The sequence below is a fragment of the Leuciscus leuciscus genome (assembly GCF_965113295.1).
Source record: "Leuciscus leuciscus genome assembly, chromosome: 12".
Lineage (NCBI taxonomy): Eukaryota > Metazoa > Chordata > Actinopteri > Cypriniformes > Leuciscidae > Leuciscus > Leuciscus leuciscus.
This window is the reverse complement of record NC_138736.1, coordinates 15,907,563-15,934,916: the sequence shown is the minus strand read 5'-3', so window position 1 is coordinate 15,934,916 and position 27,354 is coordinate 15,907,563. Positions and strand designations below refer to the sequence as shown.

The window sequence follows — 27,354 nt, the reverse complement described above, 5'->3', positions numbered from 1 at the left end:
GATTTCATTGAACGGTCCATTAAAATGTATAGGGAATTAGCTTCTCATGTAATATTGTAGAACTGCTGTTAAAAGAGGGTGGTGAAATACAAAACATTTGAAAAATTGTTTCCAGGATTGATGGCTCACATATCTGGTAACAATTTAATTTTAATGTTCTTGTTTTATTGTAGAAATAATCTTGGTCATTGTATATTTTTCTTGTATAGTGAAACAATTTTTTTATTTAATTGTAGTTTAAATTAATATAAAACACACTCCAGAAATGTCTATGTGAACTACTAAAACGTGCTTAAAAATGTAGAAAGAGCTTCTGTCCTTTTGTGCATTCAAATAATTGTTAATCATTTGACCCTTGATCATGAAAAATGTTATTCGTAGTTATGTTATTCATATTTGAAAAATGTTATTCGAAGAACCCACACAGATTTGTAAAGCAGACAGTTACGAAGCAGCTGTGAGTTAGGCCTGTGTCCTCCTCCCAAACACTGACCATGTTAAACCCTGGGAGATTCTCTCTGCACCATCGGCTGGCAGATGCCTGAGGGCAGGACTCGCTTCATGAAGGACTGTGCGGTGATCAGAGGCGTCATTCCCCCCTGGAGCGCCAAACTCTGCCACTTTCCCCTTACATCCTATCAGGAGTATCCCTGTTCTGACACTGGCAAGATGGCAGCGACAGGAAATTCCTGATCTTCTGTCCTCAGGGCAGGATGTGCAGCCTTGGATTTAGGACTTCTCAATTAGGGAGCGAGAGCATTGTTCTACATAAAGATCTCATAATTTAAACTACAATGAGGCAGCCTGCCTGCTTAGGATTTTAATGATCTCTGAGACCAAAGTGGTCCGCAGCACACTCCGTCATCTCAGATTCTGAACAACCGCAGGACACCAAGCAGATCTTTGGGAGTTCTCTCACTTTATCTTTCTGGATCGTCAGGTTGAAACCTGAGGGAGGAAGTCTGTAGTGGTGGTTTTGAGTTTGTGCTCGGTGCTAATGAAACAGGGCTGACACGTGTGAATAAAGAGCCCTTGAGTCTTTGACCCTTACTCTTGCTGTTCTTACGGCAAATCCTGTGATCGATTCCAGGAAAAGTATCTGTCATGTACTCATTATCTCTATGGCAACCTAACACTTACAGTCTATGAAGCCTATCTGGCTACTTTTTATTGGAAGTTGAAGCCATTGGAGACTGAGCCAGACGAGGTTTAAATTTGGACGGAGTTGACTAATGCTTCAAGATCTGGCTTTGAAGAACAAATTATCCTTTGAACCCTTTGTATAATTCTAGATTTCATACATTTTCACAAAAAAAAGTGTGAGTTTGTTTGACTGTAAAACTGCAATGCTGGAGTTGCTATCAGGTTGGCAATTACTGGATTACTGATGGATTTTTTTTCCCTCAATGATAACAAAGACAAGCATAGGATGTCACAATTACTTGAGTAAATTTGAGTTCTTGGTTTTAAAAAATGTATCTGAATTAACTATTAATCAGCAAAAAAGAAAAAAAAGTGACACACTCCACAGACGAGAGTCTATCTTTTGTAGAAATACATCATCATATGTCAATACATCAAGTTTCCAAATATGCATTTCGGTTCATCTTGATTTAAAAAAAAAAAAAAAAAAGTCCAAACCCTCCTTCGAGTTTGCATGTTTGATGTTGAAGAAATTACAGTCGCTGTAGCATTTATTTATTTTTTAAAAGGGGGTTCAAATATTGAATGACAGTGATGGGACCTTTTGAGCTAAATGTTCATCCAAGGCAAGGCAAGTTTATTTATATAGCACATTTCATACACAATGGTAATTCAAAGTGCTTTACATAGAAGTAATTAAAATAATCAAAAGAAATAAGAACAGTTTAGAATAAAAATTAAATAAAATACAGTGCAAACAGTCGGACGAACAGTGGCAAAGTGCTCATTCAGTAAATGTACATCTAAACAGTCTGGATTTGAATGTGACTACTGTAGGAGCACATCTGATCTCTTCTGGAAGCTGGTTCCAGCTGCGGCTGGCATAATAGCTAAAAGCAGACTCTCCTTGCTTTGAGTGAAACCTTGGTATTTCTTAGTGACTTGATCCTGATGATCTTAGTGATCTGTTATATTCTATGAGCGTATCTGCAATGTATTGAGGTCCTAGGCCATTGAGTGATTTATATACCAGTAATAATACTTTAAAATCAATCCTTAATGTAACTGGGAGCCCGTGTAAAGACCTGAGGACTGGTGTGATATGTTCATATTTTCTGGTTCTGCTCAGGATCCTGGCGGCAGCGTTCTGTATGAGCTGCAACTGTCTTATGGTCTTTTTGGGAAGGCCAGTGAGGAGTCCATTACAATAGTCCACCCTGCTGGTGATGAAAGCATGAACAAGTTTCAAGAACAAGTCTTGACTGGAAACAAAGCATCTAATTCTTGCCATATTTTTTTAGATGATAGTAAGCTGATTTAGTTATTGCTTTGACATGACTACTGAAACTGAGGTCTGACTCCAGAATCACTCTGAGATTCCTGACTTGATTTTTAGTTGTTTGACCCCTAAAGAGGTATGCATTCACCTTGAGAACTTCATCTTTGTTTCCAAATGCAATGACTTCATCCACATAAATATTATAATAAAACTTCTGACGACTAGTTTGTGTGAAAAGGATATTTATCTCTCTATTACATTATGTATTTTAACAGTTATTGATTCAATTATTATTACCCAATTGTGGTTTTATATGTTTTTAAGTCATTTTAAAGACCAATTGTTCTCTTTGTTCTATTTTTGTTACTACAAAAATTATCAAAATAATCAACCAATAACCCGATTAATCGCCAAAAATAATCAAGTGACAGCCCTAGACGAGATGAAAAATTGACATAATGAAAGTAGTTAAATGGTTTAAATTGAAATACTGATGAAATATTGACTAAATGGTCAAATGCTGACTAAAGTTTAAGAATATTCTAATTTAGCCTCAACACTTAAGGAGATGATACACAGGGCAACTTTTTGAGCAATATTGCTGGGCAACGTTGCTGTCAACGGGCAACCAGATGAGACACGGCCCACGACCGATCTAAATTATCCAGAAAGCAATTTATTGCCCATTTTCAATGGGAAAGTGCCCAAGCAACAATCACTTGGCAAGATTGCCCAGCAATATTGCTCAAAAAGTTGCCCTGTGTATCATCACCTTTATGAAATGTCAAAATCTGTAAATATGTGCAGTAGTAATTAAGACAATTGTCCAAGCAAATACCAGTAATTACCACTCATCTAATATAAATATACAATAATATCATGCTTTTGCAGATGCCATGTTGCTGAATAAATGCATACGGACAACTGATGTCTCACTTTACATCGCATGTGGATTGCAGATTCTCAGACGTGTTTCCTGCAACATAAATGTGTGGTGTCGTCGCGTGGATTCGAAGCGTAGCGGTTCCCTGAGGGCCAATTAGAGCATGCTGTGGGAGGAGAGATGAAAACTGTTGTCTCTCCATACTTATGTGTGTTTTTTTGTGTATGTATACACAAATTCATGGGCATTAATTTTGGCTGCTTGTCTGTGAAAAGCCCCCAGTCGCCATATTAACTTAATTATCACCGAAAGTGTACACACATTCCTCCCCTGCCTCTTCACGCTGACGGCTTTGTTCAGAAAGGGGACAGAATCAAGTATTCGAAAGTGCTCATCGTCAGCTTTCATTAATTAATTATTAGTCTGAACAGAGCACTGTTCGGGAACACTATGGGATATGCAGCAGACTGTTAGCGTGATAATTAACATTTTGAAATGTTTTACAACAGCAGTACTATTTTAGATATTTTGCTTTGGGGAATGAAATCCCTTTTTTAATAATCCAAACGTAACCTTGGCTCTTGAGTGTTTTGTTTTGAAGTGACAAAATTTTATGTTTTGTCATCTACTCACCATCACGTCTTTGCAAGTCCATTTGCTGTTATTTTTTCCATGGCGACAAAAGGAGGGTTAGGGGTGCTCTTTGGATGGTGATCTTGAAAGAACTTAACCCTGGGTTGCTCCATGGGGATTGTCCCGGTTGCTGTACTGTAAGTCTTTATTGATAAAGTGTCAATTAGTACATGTAAATTAGGCTTACATGTTCATAAAACGCATACAATGCTCATCCACTAGAGAAATCCGCATGAGTCTTGTAGTTCAATGCATACTGCTGAGCACTATCATGTATGCTTGCACAAATATATTAAATTATACTATTTCATATTTTAAATCCAGTATTGGAGGACTACTGTATGTCTTTAACTTGTGCCTTAAAGTAGTTGAAAATTTGGATACTTAACTTGAACACACCTTTCTAATCCTTTAAAAAAAAATTTGTCTAAAGGAATTGTGCTTACATAATTTGACAAAGAAATCAAAAGGCATTAAAGGGTTAGTTCACCTCAAAAAAATTCTGTCATCATTTTTTGTCACCTGTGCGACTTTTGTTCATCTTGAAGATATTTTTAATGAAACAGAGTTTTCTGTCCCTCTATTGAGAGTCCACGGAACCAAAACTTTGACAGGTCAAAAAGTTCATGAAGGCATTGTAAAAGAAATCCATCTCAATTACGCAGTTGATTCCAACATAGATTATACAGTAAACACTGATCAACACATATACATAGAGCTCATCAAATACCGTAAATGGATGCGCAAATATACTTGCTTACCACACAAGAACAAACCTCATTGGTTCTTGCTTGTCAAGCACGCACATTTGAGCTTTCATTTACCATATTTGATATGTTCTATGTACATTGATCAATGTTTATTTGTGAATAAAAGCCTATATTAAATCTGTTCGTTATATAAAGCGCTCGTGCCTCTTGAGGGACTTGCTGCTCGATTCATATGGATTATAGTTTTGGTGGTATGGACTTTCAGTGGAGGGACAATGAAGTTTTGAATATGAATAAAGGTTTATAGTTTGGGACCGACATGAGGGTGTGTTCATTTTTAAATGGACTATCCCTTTCATCACCATCCAGCATGATACACCATACAGTAAGTTGTTCTCCTCTTTGTCAAACCTGTATTAAAAATGGTGCTTTTAGAACATTGCTGTTAATGGATTTCCTTGAGCTTCATAAGCTTTCACCCATCTGCACACTGTATAGTTCCTCCAACCGCTTTCAGAGTATTTTCAAGGCGTAAGGCCGCCACTTAATGCCATGGCAACAGACCTGTAGGTGCTGTTTTACATTCAATCTCCTCAGCTGGTGAATATTATGGGCTGTGAAATAACACACAGAAGAAGCCCATTATTGCACTCTTAATGGATCCATCAGAACTCTCTGAATAGCCACGCATGATTTTAAAGGCTTATAGAGCGAGAATAAGAGTATGATATACTGCCAATCTAATTTAATTACTGCTGTCCTTGTCTTGGGTCCGTACTCCATGGAAACAAACAATGGATGAAGTGAGTGTAGTTTAAAATGGATATGGATTTGTAATGTCCCATGGGATCCGTTTGGAAGATCCTTCCACTTCACTTGTTTCCTCACTAATGATAATTTCACTAGAGTGAATTATGAATGGCACGTTAATGAAGTTAATGAGGCAGAAATAATTTGCCTGTTGACTGCTTAATGAAGGTGTTAGTGAGCAACGCTCTCCAAATCTAAGGTTCCTTGTGGATATATATATTCATATTTTATTCCAGTGGTTAAATAAAGATAAATGAGAAATTCCGCAGCAATCACTCCTTGGTTACTTTGTAATTGTCGTTAAATGGTGACTTTTGCCCTTACTGTAGATGAGTGTAGCAGCATTTCTAATGCATGCTGTAATTGATGTATCAGTGCCGCTATGTCCGGGGGCTTCTGGGTAAATGGATGATCTTTGAATAGGGCCAGCTTCTTTTTATGTCCTCCAAGAACAGACCTTTGATAGATTAAACACTGTGAACGGCTGTTGAAATGATAGATGAGAAGGTGCATGGACTTCCTCCCTCTCATATCTGCCTCTCTCTTTCTCTATTGTTTCCCTGTGTACTGCACTTCTGAGCAGGAGCTACATTTCTTGCAAACATGTTTCTTTAGAAGCACGATATGAACAAAACGGTGCCAAAATTTCACACTGCGTTAAAGCGATAGTTCACCCAACAATAAAAAAAAATATTTCATCATCATTTATTCACCCTCATGTTGTTCCGAATTTACAGAGAACAATGACTTACATTTCTGTCTGGCAATATAAGATGACTAATCTATAGGATTTATGACCTGTTTTGTCATCTGCCAGCAAATTGTATTTGAAAAGTACTCACCAATACATGTTTATTAGAAGTTATGGAATGCGGCTCATCTGTTGTTTGGTTTAATCTTCGCTTTGCTTGTTACAGGTCACACTGGGGTAATGTTGGAACAATCATTTGTCCTACATTAAACTCTAATGAAAGCAGTGTCAAGAAACTTGACTTTTATAGGCATTTGGGTTAATTATGTGTGTTTTATTTTTTTCAGGGCTGGAGTTTAATTGGCTTATAATGAGCTTGAAAGTTCTTTTATTTTAAATTTCTTAAATTAATAAGTGCTGGCAGCATGTCAAGTGTGACGGTATGTTTTTTCAGGGTCTCTTCTCTCTAAGCTGTTTAGTGCAAAGCTGTTTTTGTCTGAGTTGATTTTCAGCGGTTAAGGCTTAGAATTATATACACTAGCATTCAAAAGTTTGGGGCTGTGAAGATTTTTGTTGTGTTTTTGAAAGAAGTTTTTTATGCTGACTAAGGGGTGCACTGGGGACACTGTGCCACTGTCTCCTTTCTTCCAAAGCGCTTGCGCTCCCGTGGCTTCTGCCGTTGCTATGCAACCATGAACTGCTCTCTCCACATCATGTTGACTGAGCTTTCAATGTTATTACGGAAAGGGCGAAGCTGATTGGTTGGTTCTTGTTACATGACCTGCGGTACACTTGCGGCATTCTGAAACGTTTTTTCATCTCGCTGCGCCTGGAAAAATGAGCATGCTTGCCGTGTGCCTACATTTGAAATAACAAACTTCAGCGCGCAAAAGACACGATATGTGAAATGTGAACTAAGGCTGTCACGATTAGTCGATAAAGTTAGAGTACTCGAAAGTTACAGTAAAAATGCTGAGTGTCGAGTACCGTCTGAATTACTCAAGTCTTCAGTGTCACATGATCCTTCAGAAATCATTCTTATATGCTGACTTGCTGCTCAAGAAACATTTCTTATTTTTGTGGAAACAGTGCTATTTCTTTATACATTTTTCTACGATTCTTCGAATAGAAGGTTTAAAAGAACAGGATTTTACTGTATTTGAAATGCAATTTTTTTTTAACATTTCTAAATTTCTTTAATGTCACTTTTGATCAATTTAATGCATCATTTGCATCTAAATAAAAGTATTCATTTCTCTTAACAAATAATCTTTCTCACCCCAAACTTTTGAACGGTAGTGTATTCATAGAAATATTTAACTTAAAAAAAAGTTACTTGGTCATTATACTCGCTTAACATCCACTTCAGGAAGCCTCCTAGCAGAATAACAGGAGGGAGAGTGATGGAGAGGGATAGAGCCATAAATGAAAGTGACATTGCATTTCCAAAAGTGTGTAGTAAACAACCATTATGCATGCCCCTTCCATACCAACTTCCTCTATCTACTAGCAGTTACTTGTTGAAAAACTAAACTTACCTAAAACATTCATACAGTCCTTTTGCTACATTGCAATACTTCTATTTTCTCTTTATTTATTTTTTTATTTTTAATCAGAAGCTCTGGCTTTGCACAGTGTGGTTGCCATCTTAAAATCACTGAGCACATAAGGATGTGGATAAGGTTATAAGGATGAGATGAAATAGTTGAACAAAAATTGTCGAACAAAAAATTGTTGAAATAGTTGAACAAAAATTGTAAAATCACTGAGCCTTAAATCTGTTACAAGGACAAGTATAAGATGAAATAGTTGAACAAAAATTGTCCTGTGTTGACATATATTCTGTTCACACAGAATGTTGCATCAAAGATCATTCTGTACTTAAATGTGTCATCAATATTTGGTCCATTTGTATCCACAGTTTCTTTTGTAAACGTTCCGCAAGGATGCAATAAATTGATCAAAAGTGACTACAAAAATGCTACAAAATATTTCTATTTCATTCATCAAAGAATCCTGTAAAACTTGCGGTATCCACAAAAAAAAAATTAAGCAGCACATCTGTTTTCAAAATTCATTGCAAGCAATAATAAATGTTTCTTGACCAATTAGGATGATTTCTCAAGGATCATGTGACACTGAAGACTGGAAAATGGCTGCTGAAAATTCAGCTTTGCCATCACAAGAATAAATTACATTTTAAAATATATTCAAATAGAAAATAGTTATTTTAAATTATAATAATGTCACATTATTACAGTTTTTACTGTGTTTTTGATCAAATAAATGCAGCTTTAGTGAGCATAAGAGATCTTACTGACCCTGAACTTTTAAACGATAGTGTAGATGACCCCAAACCTAACGCACACGCACTAAAAGCTACAAACATTGATTTCGGTGGGTGCTCACAGAGGAAAAACAGTGATGCTGTGATGATGCCTGGGCACATTTAAACTCTTTTTATTTTTTTGCACTGTGTGCTTAGTTGACACAAAAGCTCTCTTTGATCTATTTTTTGGTTCAAGCTACAATCCCAACAGAAGCTTTTTCCAAGTAATTGATGGGCCACAGTACTCACAGTGTGTCTGTCTTAAATAAAATCCATGGTGATTGAAATGATCTTCTGAATGCTGATTGGGAACATTCATGCCTCATTCACACATTAGGCTGATCTTCGCCCGTTCTGAACTCATCTTCACAATTATAGGATGCATCAGGACAAAATGTGACACTTATTGACCAGCGCTGTCTGTTACACATGCATGTATGACCATCAATTACCCTCCCTCCATCTTCAATCAATACACCCCATCCTGGTGCTTAACACGTGGCTGTATGAGAACGAATGAAGCCATGTGGGTTTAATCGAACACACATCATTAAACCTCCACGGTTTATTGAATGCCTCTTTTGTGGCTTTAAAAGGATAGTTCAGACAACAACAAAAAAACCTGCTTGACATTGTTTACTCACCTTTCTTCAGTTTTCCACAAATCTTATTTTGAGTTCTACAGATGAAAGATAATAAAAATTTTCTTTATTTATAAATGTTTCATTCTCTCTGTCTTGTCATTCCTTATTTGTCTTTCTCTCCTCGTCACTGCACTGTTTTTCTCTAGTTGTTTCTTTCTCTCTTGGCTGTGAGAGCTCTGTCCTGTTTAAATCTTTTAGGTGCATTCAGAGGGAACAAACTCTGAGCCGGCCGAGTTTCAACAGCTCTGCAGTCACATCCTCCTCCCACAAGCCCATTCTCCCATTCTCTCATTCTCAGAGCCTTTGTGCTTATGTAATCTGTTTCTTGTAGACAGTGAAAGACAGAGGGAGTGAGACAGCTTGTTTGAAAATAGGGATATTCCTTCCTTTATTTTTTTTATGCCGTTGCGCCATTAGCGTCTATTTTCAGTTTAAAAAGAAACCCTCCATCTGTCCTGCTGGTTTTCCAGCCTGACAGCAGTATTCCCAATGGGAAAAGTGGTCTTGAGGCATCAAAACCATGCATATTATTTTCTGACATGCTGTGTGGGGTGTTGTTGAGTCAGCAGGGTCACAGTCAGTTGGTGGGTGAGAGTTGAGGCGTTGTCAGAAAACTCTCCAGTCAAATCTAGAATACAGCAATTCTCTGTAGTCTGAAGTAGTGTTGTCACAATTCAAAATTTTCAGTAGTCACTACCAATACCAGTAAAACTTTGTGGTTCTCGGTACCAAACCATAGCAAAACTATTGTAGCTATTTTATGAAAAAAAAAAAAATGTACTATTTGAAAATAAAATAAAAATGCATGAAATTAGTTCATTGTTATTGCTGTTAAATAATAAATAAATAATACATTAAAACATTAGCATGTAGCCTTCAGATATTGTTCAATTACAGTAAGTAAACATTGCATTAAAAAGATCAAATGAAAAGTTAGCAATAAAATTAAAAAAGAAACGCATTACAGGTAAAATAAAAAGTGGCTGGTATATTTCTTTTGTACACTGCCAGCCTTAACAGATCTGTTTTTGGCACATCAGATTTTTTTTTTTTTTTTTTTTTTTTGTCCTGTCCTTTGCTATCTTTATCACATTGTCAAACATCGGAATTTCTGTTTCAGCTCTGAATTTTAATACAGTTGTCATTCCCAGTTGTATTTTTGGGATATATACAGAAAACAAGCAAATTTGTATATATAGAAACCAAGCAAAGAGCGCTCCCTTTACAATGAATGCTGATATCACTGAAGGTCAGCCACATTGCAAGCTTACTGAGTGAGTGAAAATTCCCGTTATAATCAAAAAATCTGTCTATACTGCATAATGGATCTCTTATTTGCATTGTGTTTATACTTTTTTGGTTATAACAAAACATTTTTTTATAACCAAAATATTATTTTCCTACACTGAACAAACTAGTTTATTGAGCAGATTCTGACTAACTTAAATGTTTCTGATTGGCCATTGCGTTTACATGCTCAACAAACATGTCTGTGATTGGCTACAATGCTCAACACTGCAAAAACACGTTGTAAATAGATACCTTTGAAGCTCTTCACAGAGCGCTCACACACTTATGGGGACGAGAGCACATTATTGCACAAAAATAAAAAAAATTGCTATTTCTTTTCACGGATTCCTGCAGCTCAAACACTAGAGTGTGGCGCTTGCAATGCCGATGTCATGGGTTGGATTCCCAGTGAATGCCTGGACTGATAAAATGCATAACTTTAATGCAGTGTAAGGTGCTTTGGATAAACAATTTCTGCCAAATGCTTATACAAGTTCTTATACAAGTTCCAGGAGTCAGGACTGTATAGGTTTATCAGTCCACCAGAAAAGTCATGTTTTCAAGCCTGCTACAATGAGCACGTCAAAAGAATGTACAAATCTCGAGCTTTGCCAGAGACTGACCTTGTGCATTTCCCAGAATAATTACACTGTCACGTTATAAGTAAAACATAATGCATGTGTATTAAACCATGTTTGTGTATGTGCGTGAGGTGAAATTATTCACTGGCTTCAGTAAATTTACTTTTTGTTTTGTGCTAGACAAGAGGATCATTAAAACTTGATTAATTCTGTGATTTATAATGTATTCGTATTTTCCGTATGGAAACCATGGATATTATAATTTCACTGTATTTTTTATTTTATTTTTATTTTGTTTTCAGTTTAGATTTACTGGGGCATAATTTTAATTTTTTATTTTCATTTCATTGTGTTATATTTAAAAACCTTGTGGTTAAAAATCAAGTGCAACTTGAGAGAAGAATCAAGCATTGATTGAAAATATGACAAACAAGTCCTTTTTGTAGTTTTGAAAACCAATTTTTAGTTTTCATTTAATGAATGTTTTTGTTGGCTAGTTTTCGCTTTCATAATTGTTTTGTTTAATGATGATAACCTTAATGAGCTCCCATGTGCAGTTTTCACCAGTTTTTTTATTACCTTCATATTCTTCTTTATTCTTGGAGTTATAGCCGATTTCACATTTACCCACATTAAATATCACATAAAGAAAAGGACTGTGGAATAATGGCAGCCTGAATAACAGCATTGTGCTTTGGTCTGTGGTTTGATCGAAGATGAAAGACTCAAATGTGTGTGGTGCTATGAATCACTGTTAAACTAAAGTCTGTCGTTTGTGTACATGCACAGTGTACTTGCATGATAACACTGCAATGCTCAAAAGGCTTTAAAAACTTTGTGAGACAAACTTCTTGCTTTTATTTCTTATAATTATGCTAGGTGATGTGAACGCAATGCTGAGCTTCTTTTCCCCCATATTCGGTCCCTAATATTAAACACATGGACTGTTCCATTGTCAGGTTGACTTTCTTTTCTGATGGTTTCCATTTTCTGTCCTTCCTTTGCTTTTATCTTTTATTCATGTAGTCAGACTGGTTCTTTATCAGCAGGTGGTAGCGGATTCATCATTACACTAAATGAGAGACACATACTGTCCATGATCAAAACAGCTGTCAGTACTATCAGCAGATATAATGAAAGCCGTCGGTTAATTAGCTCTGGCAGAGCATTATTATATCTTCTTCAAAACTGGCTTACAAAGTAGTTGTGTGTGTGTATGTCAGTGTCAATACGAATGGCTTTCATGCATGTGAAGCTGATGTAACACGTTAGTGCAGGGTGCGTTAGATCACCCACAAATGAAAATTCATTCAGTCTTTCCAAACCTGTAGTTCAAAAGCACATCATTTCAGAAATCTTTTGTAACATTATACGTCTACTGTCAGTTTTCATCAGTTTAATGTGTCCCGGCGGAATAAAAGTTTGAGGGGCTGTTTACTTGACACCGATTTCAACTAAAAACGTAAAACTTTTGGTGCGTTTTGGCCGTTCATTTACACGACAACGGCGTTTTGGGTGCCTGAAAACGCAAACTGGGAGACCGTTTTCAAAAACGTGCACTTTGAAACCCGTTTTCATGTAAACAACAAAAACACTAATCTCTGAAAACGATGACGTCATGCACATGCGTATCACGTGTTCAATCTATAGTGTTTCATCGCCATCTACTGGCCTGGCAGCAGAATACAGCGGTTTTTTTTGTCGTTTTCGCCGGATCCATGTGAATGGTGATCGTTTTGACAATGGTGTCGCCTGTACTAGGGCTGGGACGGTTACCGCATTACCGCAATACCGCGGTCACGTGACGCCTACTGCGAGTCTGAGCTCGTCACCGTCATCACCGCAAAAAATAAATAAAATAAAATAAACACTGGCCTTCACATGTGTTCACGTTGTGTCTAATGACATGGATTCATTGACTATAATGACATGCAAAACTTATCATCAAAAGATGGAGCAAATCCGACCTTTCGCAAGTTGGGGAGCGCAATGTTCCATGACACATAATAGCATTCCATTCATAGGCTATTGACTATAACCCCTTATTTACACTCTGTGGCGCGTTACGGCTGCGACGCGGCTACCGGTGCTGATCGCGCCCACTCTAGTCAATGCTTGTGTTTACACCAGCCACGACGCGGCGCGTTTCAGAACACAGCCGCTTCGCTAAATATAGGCGCCTAGTCTATTTTCGGCGGACGCCGCGTCCAAGCCGCACCGTAAAAAAAAGAAGGTATTTTTCAAAATAAACACCCTGTGCAGACTCCCAATTATATTGCAAATGTCTTATAGCCTATAATTTGAAGCCCCAAAAGCAGGACCTCAGCTTTTAATTGCGCGTGCTTATTTAACACAATTCTCTCACGTGAAGACAGCGTTTGTCAACCCTTGACGAGGCTACATAATCAAATTCACAAATATTACACCATTTAAACATTATTAAAAATACATAGGCTGCTGAGTTACTAAAACAATCTTTGTCAAAGAATACACTTGTATGTTCACAGTTTTTGTTTCCATTTGTTTAATTTCAAGATCTGAGGTGAATTATCCATTGTTGCTTTTACAGCTACAAAGCTGGAGCACTAAATGATATTCAAAGTCACATTGCATGCTTTTAACATTAAATAAAGCACATAAACAGTACCTGAGATTATCATTGCCATGTTTGTTGTTCCAGCCGCGACGTCGCAGAAAAAAAAATGGGGGGAGGGGGGTTGAGGTTTAAAGCGGTTTACCGCTATACCGCGGTAATTTCTTGCTTTTCAACCGCGGTAAGAAAAAATCCATACCGTCCCAGCCCTAGCCTGTACACAGGAAAACTCAAAGGAAAAACTTGTCCGTTTTAAGCATATCGTTGTCGTGTAAACGTACCCTTAATTTCTGAATAAACCTGAATACTTTGCCTGGTCAATAGGCCATCACATTTTAAATGATTAATCTACTCAGGATCTACACTATGAACCAATGAGCATTTCTCTCTAAAATTCTTTGACTAGTGAGCATCACTCACCTACGCCTCTCTATTTTCTATCTTTAGGGGACGCAAAAGAAAACTGGAAGAGGCCAGAGATGACAATGATGATGATGATTGTGGCGGCTCCAGTAAAGACTCCAATGAGGAGGGCAGCAGCTCAGAGGCTGATGAGATGGCCGCCGCGCTGGAGGCGGAGCTAAATGATTTCATGTGAGCTGATTGGACGCCGATGGTTATAAACTTGACTCTGTTCTCATAAGGTACCTGAGACAAAACGTGTGTTCGTGTCGCTGTTATACAGCGCAAGTAAGTGTGTGTGTGTGCGTGTGAATAAAACAAAGGGGTTTACTAAATAGATAGACATGTACAGATAGAGTTTTAGTAGGACGGGCTCAACACAAAGTCGTTTTATTGTGAATTTACAGTACGTAGCGGTGTGGGAAGTAGAGCTTCTGTGTCTGATGTTTTACTTATTTTGTTCCCGATTGAAAACAAATTTTTATATAAATGTAAATGAAAAGAAATATTTCAACTAATTGGTGATGAATGCCAAAGAGTCTGAAGCGGGCCTGCAGCTGAGACCTCTGCTCATGGACCCCTCAGAAGACATTTGGAGGGGTTTGTGTTCCTCACCAGCAGTCAAACTCAGACGTCCAAATGTGTCCTGTGTTGTCTGTTTCCTTTTTGTTCTGTGCGTCGTCCAGTGCCGTTGACGCCTCTGTGTGTGACTGACACTGTGCTGCACCAATCCCAGAATACCAGCACCTTTAGACACGCCCACAGCCACCATTACCAAAAAACTCACAACTGCTTGAAAGTGTGAGAATAGGAATTGTAAAATGAGTTCATCGGTAATACATTTGCAACAGAAAATTTCCATTTACCTTTTGTGATTGGCTTGTTACAATTGTTTACATATTAAAGAAATAGTTCACAAAAAATAGGTATAATTTGTCATCATTTACTCACCCTCATGTCATTACAAGCCTGTTATTTTTTTTTATTTTTTTCAAGAAACACAGAATGAGATATCAAAATGCCTTAAAGTATAATGTCATAGTCCAAAAACTAGCATCCATATTTCAGGTCTCCTGAAGGAATATGATCACTTTAGATGAAGAAAATGCAGGAAAATCCTTGTTTACTTAATATTTAAGGCTTTTGATGCAGGTTTGAAGTCATGGCGTTTGGTCACAAGACATCAGTTATATCAATGCACCATTTTTATTGTCCATATGGCTTTTGTAGTCTATTTCAGAGCTTTGTGGAGGGGAATATTATTGGTTTGTTACTCACACTAAAATATCATATGCATTTGTTCTTTTTTGGAGCTTGACATCACAATTCACGATCCAATGTTGTTACAGATGTTTTTTTGTTACACTTGAGCTGCTCGGACATTCTGCATCTTCATTCATGTTTCCCAAAATAAAGGAAATAACACTTTGGAACGGCATGAGCGAGAGTAAATGTTTGTGTGAACTCTTCCTGTAACTACCTCCAAATTGATACTCGTGACCTTTCCTGGTCCTAAGATGACATTGAAATGCCACTTTTTACTCTGCGATGATGTCACAGTGTACAGATATCATCGTCTTCATTTGGTTTCAGGTGCTGTTAGTGAACACTGTGGCAGCGTTAAACCGGGTGTTTGGTTGGCTCTCGTGCCACCCTGAACCATCACTGTACACACTGATCAGATCTGGGTCTGTAGGCGTTAAAACTACTTGTTTAAGTCCAGTTTTTTGAGTCCATACTATACTGGTTCTAGGTGGTTTTCTTCCGCTGAGCTGCTTGAACGACTAGACGTCCAGATCTAACTCAGTTTCAAATGTTTCTCAGAGGTTTGTGCAGTTATGGAACCTGTGTTGTTTTTGACTGATATTTTCTTTCATTTTCATCGTGTTGATGTTTTCAACAATGATTGTTTTCAACAATGTAAAGTATTTGTACATTCTATTTCGTACTTGACAAAGAAAATGCTTTTCATTTAATAAAGATTTGTTTTATAAACCAGTGTTTTCAGTTTTTTTTCTGTGTATTGTTGAATGCAGTGTTTTGTGTTATAGCAACAATTACAGTACACAAATCATGCAGTAGCACTGATGAACTCGGTTACATTGTAAAAAAAAAAAAAACCTTGAGAAACCAAGCTTCGGGACTTTGATTAGTCTCAACTTATTTTAACTTATTTTTATCTACTAATAGGTCTATGCAAACATAAAAACGTAGAAATAATAAAGTTTTAACTTGTGGATCTAAGGTCAATAATCTTGCATTTTAAATTACATAAAACAGTTGTTGTACTTTCTTAGTTTGTTTAACTTATGTAAATGTTTTATACAATTAAGGACAATAACTATATAGTAATGTAATCCATAAAAAAAAAAAAAAAAAAATCTAAATAAAAAGAATAGTAGAGTCCACACCACAACTATAACGATAACAGCTACTGCACTCACTTTCAGAACGATTTTTTTTTTTCGTCTGATCAACGATAAAAACATTGACAGCCAATCAGAATCCTTCCTGCTTTAAACTGCAGCACGCGCTTCGAATAAACAGAATTATATTGTTTGCTGGTGTAGAGGCTAATACAGTTATCTTTATTGTTATATCACTTTATTTTTTATTTTTTTTACTAAGTCTGAATAACAGGTCTCAGTAAATGACATTGCAAGTTTTTCCTATTTAATATTTTAAGTTACTCATATTAAATTAAATTAAATCGTATTTTACAGCATAATACTTTGTGGAAAAAAGTCCAAATGGAAGTTGAATATAGATAATTTTTTTTTACAATGTATTACATGGAATAAGAAGGGGGTTTTAAAGTAAACAAATAGAAAAAACTAACTGGATGTGGGGTTTTTTGGGGGGGGGTTTTGTACTTTTTGAATTGATTTTTGTCCGTTTAAAAAACAGCTATTCACTAGGACTAAATGAAAATCAATAATAAAAACTAATGCTGAATACAAATAGTTTCTTCTGGATTTCCCTAAAGTAAAATTAGCTGAAAGTAGTGATTCAACTGGCCACTGTGATGTATAAGGGGAAATCAGTCTGGACACCTCCTGTCTCTATGATCTTGTTTAATCCACCCGCTTGAAAGCGCTCAATAAAACACACTTAATAGTATTTCAGTGCGGTGAACTCAGCTTTACTCTCAACTACTACATCTGGAATACCGATGTTGATTTATACTGCAGTTGAGTGGATGAGTTTCTGAAAACACTCTAGTGACTGAGGTTTGCACTTAAGATTCATTGACTTGTCTTCATGTTTGAATCATTACAGATCCCACAGCTACACTGCTGCATGTCTTGAGATTGTGTGAAAATCTCATAACACGGCACTGAATTAATCCTGAGATTAAGGATTAGATACCTCAGTGGGCTTTTCAGTCAGCTCATCCTCTTTGAATAATCTGCGTAATACTACTAATCTTTAAATTGTCATTAATGTGATTAATATTAGCTGTATTTTGTCCCAGTTTGAATATAATTAAAAGCTCAATGTGAAATCTCAACTTTTTTCTCTTCAAACATTCTTCCAATTGAAGTGCTGCCTTTACAGTTTTTCTCAGTCGATTTGACACATTTCTACAAATGAATGTAATTGCTCTCAAAACAATTAACACTGCAAACTAACCACACTCTTATGTTAGCAAAACAGTTCAATTCCCTGCATAATGAAGCACTGCATTTTATTCTAGTGCATTTATTAGAAATAAATACTAATGTCAAAACTTTGTGTTCTCTGTTGATTTGATAACAAATTCGACTGTAGATACACAAATACATGAATGAAAGTACATGTTTATCGTGAAGTTCTTTAATGAGGAGTTTAGTATAATATTGAGATTTTGCCCAAAAACCTGTGAATGCTGGATCCATCCATGACATCGATATCGACATCCTCAACTTCTCCACCGGCCTCCTCGACTGCTTGAAGAAGACTTACTTTGTTTGTAAGGGTTGCGATCATTTACTTTCAAACTCCAAGAGGAGAAGAACTCATTTGGATTCAGGAAAGGAGATTAAAGAACACCATCCTGAAATGTGGGTCATGCTCAAACCACTCTTGCGCCAGTGATGAATGGTGGATTTGGACATTGTATCTGTACCAAAAACTACAAAATGTTGCTCCATTTGGTCCTGATCACCCTGGTGAAAGAGGATTTTATTGAGGGGAAACATTTGGGAGCCTTTCAGTGTTACATGGCCCCAAAACAACATTGTTTGCCACAACATCACTGGTTGAAATTACGGCCCACATAGTGATGTTGTCCACGGACATTGACTGTGGCACGATGGCCAATCACATTTCTTCCTCTTTTCCTGTTATTGTGAAGATTGAAGCCAGCTTCATAAATATACATGTAGGCCTACTCAGAGTAAGTCCAGGAGCCGGATTGGACGACCCGGTATAGATAAAAGGGTGGAAAAGACATAATGCAACTGAAAAGGCACAATATGTGCAACTAAACCTCTACAAATGATTCAGAATGCTGCAGCTCGTCTTGTCTTCAACGAGCCAAAAAGGGCCCACGTCACTCCTCTGTTCATCTCTCTGCACCGGCTACCATTCGCTGCTCGCATCAAGTTCAAGGCATTGACGCTTGCTTACAGATCTATCACAGGGGCAGCTCCCTCCTACTTTCACTCACTCCTATGAGTCTATATCCCTACCAGAAGCTTTCGATCGGTCAATGAGTGACGGCTCGTGGTTCCATCACAGAGAGCCACAAAATCACTTTCCAGGACATTCTCATTCACGGTTCCATGCTGGTGGAATGCTCTCCCCACCCTCATCCGGAATGCAGAATCCCTGACAACATTCAAAAGACAACTGAATTCTTTCCTTTTCCTTTAATCCTCCCTTATCGGGCTTATGCTACTCTGAACAATGCCTGAACTTTGTCTTTTGAGCACTTCTTGCGTTGTTTTTGCCTCTTCACGATGACTCGCTTAATTTAGTCCTAAATTGTAAGTCGCTTTGGACAAAAGCGTCTGCTAAATGACTAAATGTAAATGTAAACTATTCTTTCTCCATCTCTTCATCCTAAACCCTCTATTCCTGTCCCCTCATCTCTCATCTCTCATCTTCACTGTTCCTCTCTCTCTCATTAGTTTTTCTCAATCGCTTTGGCACATTTTTTGAAAGTCTTAACATTCCCTAAACTGTAAATTCAAATGTCACAACTGTTTGCTTGAACATCAGAACTCTATTGCATGTCTGCAAAATGTAGTTGTAAATTGGCCAATGCCACCAAATTAAGTGTTTTTATCATCGTGTGAGCCACACTGGTCAACATGTTTAGATATTTTTTCACCATGGAAATATTTGTTATATATAATGTTTTCTACATTTAGTTGACGCTTTTTTACATTATACAAGAATGTCAGTTTTGTCTAGCTGAATGCTCTTGTGTATCACTGAGCTTTTGTAATCCAGATCCAAATCAATAAGAAATTCAAATCTGATGTGAACAAGAAACTAACTGTTCAGAGATCTGAACTTATTCTATTGGGAAAAAATCTATAATTTGAGAATTGAGCCAAAGTGATTGAGAAAACCTGTAATACCCCTCTTCTTCCCTCTCTACCACCACTCACTTTTACACCTCTTCCTTTTCACCCTTCTCATTCTTCTTCTTCTTCTTAGTTGTTTTTCTTTTACCCTTTTATTGTTGTAATTGAGATAATCTATTAATCCTAAAAAAAATACTTGAAAACATATATTTATATATATATATTTTAATCGTAAATATATAATTTATGATCTGTTTAGGACAATTATAAAGTGTTCAGATCACTGTATTAATTGTTTTGAAAGCAGTTATGTGTCAAATTGAGGAAAATCTGTAATATATAGAGAAGGATAATGTATTTTTTCAAGCTATAATCATTTAACCAAAATAACTTTAGAAGTATGTAAACTACCAAAAAAAAAAAGATGTTTTAATGTTTTTGAGTCTATTATGCTTACCAAGGATGCATGATATTTGATTAAAAAAGACACTAATAGTGTGAAATATTAGTACAATTTAAAATAACTTCTTTATTTTAATATAGTTTGAAATAATAATTTATTACTGTGATGGCAAAGCAGAATTTTCAGAAGCCATTAATCTTCAGTGTCACGTGATACTTCAGAAATCATTTTAATATGCTGATTTGGTGCTCAAAAACATTTCTTATTATTATCAGTGCTATATTTGATCCAATGCCATGACATTTAGATATTTTAAGAGTATAGCTTAAGTATCCAAATAATATTTGAAATATTTCATCAGCTTCATTTAGCTGGTGAATCTGTACTTTCACCAATTTAGCATAATAAATTCATATTTATATGCTTTAAAACTATGCTATAAAAATGAATATGCTTTGTCATGGATCTTTGTTTGGCTCTCAGAGATGTGAGTCTGCATGAACCCATTCTTTTGCTGTTTTCTTGCTCTCTCTCATGGTCTGATCTCCGGGGTTTGCTGTGAGAAAGGTCAGCACAGTCCAGCAGAAACAGCTGCTTTATGTTTTGACTGACAGCTGTATGAATGGAGCTCTGTGAATTGTTTCTTCTCATCACTGATTTTCTGCCATGTAAGCTTGCCAGTTTGCACTGGGGAAATATAAGAATCTAGAAAAGCCAATAAAGTGTTTTTTTGTGTTGTTGATTGGCAGGTGAGGGCCGACTCTTCTGGCATGTAAATTGGCATTGTAGCAATTCCCTGATGGGAACAGAAATGATTAGGACTGGGCAGATGTTTTGCTGTCTGATTTTCTATTGCTGAATTTTGCTATAATGTATTTTTTCAAGCTAATCATTTCACCAAAATAACTTTAGAACTATGTAAACTACCAATAAACTGGGTTGGTATTAAGATGTTTTAATGTTTTTGAAAGAAGTTTGTTATGCTTACCAAGGATGCAGATTTGATCAAAAATACAATAAAACAGTAATAGTGTGAATTATTGGTTCTTGCACGTCATGCGAACATGCTTGAGCTTCTGTTTGCCATAAATGTGTTGAAGAATGTTTATATGTGATTAAAAGCCTAAATTAAGTATTTTTATCATATAAAGTCTCTTCAAAAAATTTGGACTAAACCACTTTTAGCGTTTTAACCACAATTAGTTTTACAATCTGTTTATTAACTTTTTGAAGAGTCCAAGTGGTAGTTGCATGGACTGTCAATGGAGGGACAGAAATCTCTCAGATTTCAATAAAATATCTTCATTTGTGTTCCAAAGATGAATTGTGTCTTATAGGTTTGGAACGACATGACAGTGAATAAATTATGACAGGATTTTAATTTTTGATTTTTTAATTTTTGATTTTCTTTAATAGGGAAAGTTTCTATAAATAAATAAATAATATGTTGGATCCAAAAAGTGGTATGTGTTTTAGGCAACTAAGTTGGGAAGTGGGAAGTTGGCAACCCGCTATTTGCTATATATTCAAGTTTTTGTCTTTTTTTCTTTAAAATGTGTCACTGGTTTCCATTGGCTTTGCATAGGCTGTAATTTTGTAATTAAAAGTTATTTGCGAAAGTTCTGATATGGTTTATCTTTGTTTAAATTTTTTACTTCACAAAAAAACTGCTGTTTTTACTGGGGTGTGGAGACTTTTTATGTTCAATTCAATTCAAATGTATTTGTTTAGTGCTTTTCACAACACATATCGTTTCAAAGCAGCTTTACAGAAAATCCTTGTGTCTACATTACAATTTAGAGTGATCTGTTATCAGAGGTAACTGTCCACGTTATGTATTTCAAAATGTACATATACAAACCATGCAGTTAGCTAACAATATTAAATGTATTAATTTAAGGCAAAAACAATGAGCTCATTGAATTAAAGAATACATGTTGTGTTACAAATTATTAGGATGTATAGAAAAACGGTGCATGTTGATTCAGAGTTTGCATCATCTGTAGTCCTCGCAGGAGTTGGAGCTGCCTCTTCACAGGTATTGGGCATCCCGAGATAAAACAGAATAGCAAATTGAAAATAATTAGCATAGCTGCTGTTCATAACATTAAGCAAAGATAACCGTTTGCATGTGATCTGATATAACTGGAGTACAAGGTTATGAGATGCACTATGTGCATGCATGGCTAATGAGATGCGTCTTTAATCTAGGTTTAAACTGGGAGAGTGTGTCTGAGCCCTGAACATTATCAGGAAGGCTATTCCAAATGTGTAAATGCTCTCCCTCCTTTAGTGGACTTAGATATAGGTACTACCAGAAGCCCTGAGTTTTGTGATCTTAAAGAGCGTGATGGATTGTTGGGCGATAGAAGTTAAGTTAAATACACAGGGGCTAAACCTTTTAGGGCCTTTCAGTAGCAATACTTTATAACTGATACAGAACTTAATAGGTAACCAGTGTACAGATGATAAAATTGGTGTTATATGATCATATTTTCGTATAGTAAGAACTCTAGCAGCTGCATTTTGTACCAATTGCAGCTTGTTTATTGAGGATGCAGGACAACCAGATAGTAATGCATTACAGTTATCTAGTGTAGAGGTCATGAAAGCATGAACTAACTTTTCAGCATCAGAAACAGATAGCATGTTCCATTGCTTAGCGATGTTTCTGAGGTGGAAGAAGGCGATTTTTGTAACACATGAAATATGATTTTCGAAAGACAAGTTGCGGTCTAATGACACCTATAGGTCTTTAACTGTAGAGAATGAAGTCACATTCCATCCTTCTACATGCAAATTGAATTCTAAGAGATTCTGTGTACAGGTATTTGGTCCAATAAGCAATACCTGTCTTATCTGAATTTAATGGAAGAAAATTACAGGTCACCCAGTATTTTATATTTTTAACAACTTACATAATCTCTGTCAATTTAGATAATTTAGAGATTTAATCTGGTCGTGAAGAAATATATAACTGGGTATCATCGGCATATCAGTGGAAACGAATTCCATGTTTTCTTATAATATTACCAAGTGGCAGCATATATATTGAAAATAGCTGAGGGCCTAACACAGATCTTTGTGGCACTCCATAATTTACTGATGTTATCTTAGATTTTTCCCCGTTTAAAAAGACAAATTGGTTACACTCTGATAGGTACGAAACTAAACCACCTTAATGCCTGTCCCTGAATACCAGCGTAATTTTTTAGTCTAAGAGTATTTTATGATATATAGTGTCGAACACAGCACTAAGATGAAGTAAAACTAATATTGATAAAAGTAAGTTCAAGTTCAATTTATTTGTCAATTCTTACTCTATGTACAGAACATAAGAGGATTGAAATTCTGTTTCCCTCAGACCCATGGTGTTAAAATCCCCAACACAACACTAGACAATTATTAAAAATTATATATAAAATCACAATACAAACATTCGGCACATGATCGTTTCAATAAATTATAAGTATAATAGCAGCAATTTTTTAAAGTGTCTAGTACATTGTGTTCGTATGTATGTATGTATCTATGTGTGTGCACATGTTTGTATGTATGTGTGTGTATGTGCATGTGTGTGTGTATGCATGCTTGTATGTATGCGTGTGTATATACATGTGTGCATATCCATTTGCTATTATGACAAAGAGTCAAAGTTCAGTGCAAAGAGGGAAGTGCTAAAAAGGCAGGAGGAAGAGAGTTCAATTTCCTGACGGCCTGGTGGATAAAACTTTTTGTCAGTCTTGTGGTTCGGGCCTGCAGGCTCCGAAACCTCCTCCCAGATGGTAAAACTCTAAAAAAGCCGTGTGAGGGGTGGGTGGGATCACCCACTATGCTGAGTGCTTTTTTGGTTAATTGGGAGTTATAAATGTCATTGAGGGGAAGCAATGTAGCACCTATGATTTTTCCGGCTGCATTCACTATACGCTGCAGCATTTTCTGGTTGTGAGTAGTGGAATTACCAAACCACACAGTGAAGCAGCATGTCAGGACACTCTCAATGGTACCACGATAAAAAGAGCACATGATGGGTGCCGGGGCTTACTAAGGCATTAGTCATTTTAACGAGCGTCGTTTCTTTGCTATGATGGGGCCTGAGTCCAGACTGACATTTTTCATAGATATAATTTTTTTTGCAAGGAGGAGCACAATTGAGCTGACACAACTTTGTCTAGCATTTTAGACATAAATGGAAGATTTGAAATGGGTCTGTAATTTGCTAATTCATTTGGATCTAATTGTGGTTTATTAATGAGAGGCTTAATAACTACCCGCTTGAACGGTCTTGGGACATGAGATAAAGATAAGTTAATAATATTGAGAAGAGGCTCTTCTGCAACAGGTAACAACTCTTTCAGTAGTTTAGTGGGTATTGGATCTAATAAACATGTTGTTGGTTTAGAAGCAATGATACATTTATTTAGCTCTTCCTGTCCTATAGTTGTAAAGCACTGCAATTGTTCTTGAGGGGCGACAATTGAATCTGAATCATAAGATGCTGTCGGAGGTTGTACATTTACAATTATATTTCTGATACTTTCGATTTTATCAGTGAAGAAATTCATAAAGTCATTACTACTAAACTGTGATTGAATATGTAATTCAGGTGATTAAAAAAATCCTTGGAGTTTTTGGAGATGCTCGGCCCTGGCTACTTTTAGAGCCTTTTTATAATGGGAAGTTCTGTCTTTCCACGCAATTCTAAAGACCTCAAAATGAGTTTGTCTCCATTTGCACTCTGGATTACGAGTTTCTCTCTTGATAGCATGAGTAATACTGTTGTACCATGGTGCAGTACTTAACTTTTCTCTCTGACCTTTTTTAATCTGATCGGTGCAACAGTTTCTAATGTACTAGAGAAAATTGTCCCCATACTGCTAGTCATTTCCTCTAGTTCATTTGTGTGCTTGGGTACACAGAGCAGCTGAGGCAGATCAGGCAGGTTATTTTTGAATCTATCTATAGTGGATGGGATAATTGTTCTACCTAGTAGATTACGCACGATGAGTGGGTCTAGTGACATTTTGCTTGACCCCAAAGGAGTTTGGTAAATCTGTAAACGCAGCCCCTAACCCATCATTTGTATTATTTACATGAATGTTAAAATCTCCAACAATCAATGCTTTATCGACGTTGACCAATAGGTCTGAGAGAATATCTGCAATCTCTTTTAGGAAATCAACAAAGGGCCCTGGAGGTCATGGTAGCCAAAGCAAGAGATAGTAGGGATTTTTTTCTCTTATATCTGAGAGTGTCATATTTAGCACAAGCACTTCAAATGAATAAAACCTGTGTCTTGTTTTCTGAGAAATATTAAGAATTTCTCTATATTGTTGCAAAAACGCTGCCACGACCAATCAGACGGGGCTCATGCTTAATAACAGTAGCCTGTTGGAGTAGACTTATTAAGACCAAAATAATCATTTGATTTTAGCCAGCTTTCAGTCTGGCAGAGTATATTAAAACTATTATCTGTGATCATTTAATTTACAATGACCGCCTTAGGTGTGCGCGGTCTATCGTTTAAAAACCCTAGCTTTAGAAATGATTTAATGAAGTAAGAAATCATATGCTTTGTGTGTTTGTAGGTTTTTCTGTTTGTTTGAATCTGGTTTAAATATGACTAAATGAATATAAGTTAATTTGGTTTCTCATCCAGCATCCACAGACCAACTCTCTCTGTTTATCAGATGCAACTGGAAGAAAAATGTATCACGAAGTGGTGGGCTAGCGTCCCATTCAGGACATTGGAAAGTCATATTGTGTTTGTAGTGTTATGTTATTGATAACCTCTGCATGTTATTATTCAAACATATGCGACGAATGTTTGCACATGATATTTAATGGTGCCTGTGTAAGAGGGTTTATGAGCAGAGCTTTTAGATATGCTGTGGGAGATCATAAAGTTGCAGAAACATTGAATAGATTGTGCAGTAGATCGCTCACAACCGAGAGTAGAAATAATGGTGAAAGTCAATTACCCCACCATCACTCATAAAGATAGTGAAAATGGCCCACGGCTGTAATTTCCTGGGAAAAAAAGGACAATGGACTAATGAATCAGAAGCACTGTTATCAATCCACTGCTTAAATTACACAAAAAGCATGTATTTCAGGTCTTTCCCCTTTTCTGCCCATTGAAATTATGCATTTTGTACATTAAAGACGTGCTGTTTACAACATACACTCACCTAAAGGATTATTAGGAACACCATACTAATACTGTGTTTGACCCCCTTTCGCCTTCAGAAGGATAGCATCTTGCAGTTGATGGAGATTTGTGGGATGCACATCCAGGGCACGAAGCTCCCGTTCCACCACATCCCAAAGATGCTCTATTGGGTTGAGATCTGGTGACTGTGGGGCCATTTTAGTACAGTGAACTCATTGTCATGTTCAAGAAACCAATTTGAAATGATTCGAGCTTTGTGACATGGTGCATTATCCTGCTGGAAGTAGCCATCAGAGGATGGGTACATGGTGGTCATAAAGGGATGGACATGGTCAGAAACAATGCTCAGGTAGGCCGTGGCATTTAAACGATGCCCAATTGGCACTAAGGGGCCTAAAGTGTGCCAAGAAAACATCCCCCACACCATTACACCACCACCACCACCACCAGCCTGCACAGTGGTAACAAGGCATGATAGATCCATGTTCTCATTCTGTTTACGCCAAATTCTGACTCTACCATCTGAATGTCTCAACAGAAATCGAGACTCATCAGACCAGGCAACATTTTTCCAGTCTTCAACTGTCCAATTTTGGTAAGCTCGTGCAAATTGTAGCCTCTTTTTCCTATTTGTAGTGGAGATGAGTGGTACCTGGTGGGGTCTTCTGCTGTTGTAGCCCATCCGCCTCAAGGTTGTGCGTGTTGTGGCTTCACAAATGCTTTGCTGCATACCTCGGTTGTAACGAGTGGTTATTTCAGTCAAAGTTGCTCTTCTATCAGCTTGAATCAGTCGGCCCATTCTCCTCTGACCTCTAGCATCAACAAGGCATTCTCGCCCACAGGACTGCCGCATACTGGATGTTTTTCCCTTTTCACACCATTCTTTGTAAACCCTAGAAATGGTTGTGCGTGAAAATCCCAGTAACTGAGCAGATTGTGAAATACTCAGACCGGCCCGTCTGGCACCAACAACCATGCCACGCTCAAAATTGCGCGTGGCATTTTGCCACGCGAAAGAATCACCTTTCTTTCCCATTCTGACATTCAGTTTGGAGTTCAGGAGATTGTCTTGACCAGGACCACACCCCTAAATGCATTGAAGCAACTGCCATGTGATTGGTTGATTAGATAATTGCATTAATGAGAAATTGAACAGGTGTTCCTAATAATCCTTTAGGTGAGTGTATATTTAGCATATATTCTGCATATATTTTGTCCAGAATTGTAAAAAACGAATTAAGTGGGTGATCTTTTGAGTGATCACCATACTTTACT

The 27,354-nt window shown here is 36.9% G+C and overlaps 2 protein-coding genes across 3 annotated transcripts in view; both read left to right on the top strand.

Annotated features, from left to right (window-relative positions):
* Positions 1-15,983, top strand: part of ctdp1 (CTD (carboxy-terminal domain, RNA polymerase II, polypeptide A) phosphatase, subunit 1) — a 99,124-nt gene extending 83,141 nt beyond the window's left edge. Inside the window, exon 13 of one of the 2 annotated variants that reach the window (XM_082186124.1) lies at positions 14,034-15,983. In XM_082186124.1, the coding sequence (XP_082042250.1) occupies positions 14,034-14,184 (151 nt within the window). In that variant the 3' untranslated portion in view covers positions 14,185-15,983. The remainder of the gene's footprint in view (positions 1-14,033) is intronic. The other variant, XM_082186125.1, reaches the window with a different exon arrangement.
* The window catches only part of septin7a (septin 7a), a 214,106-nt gene that overhangs the window by 5,722 nt on the left and 181,030 nt on the right, over positions 1-27,354 (top strand). The window lies entirely within an intron of this gene.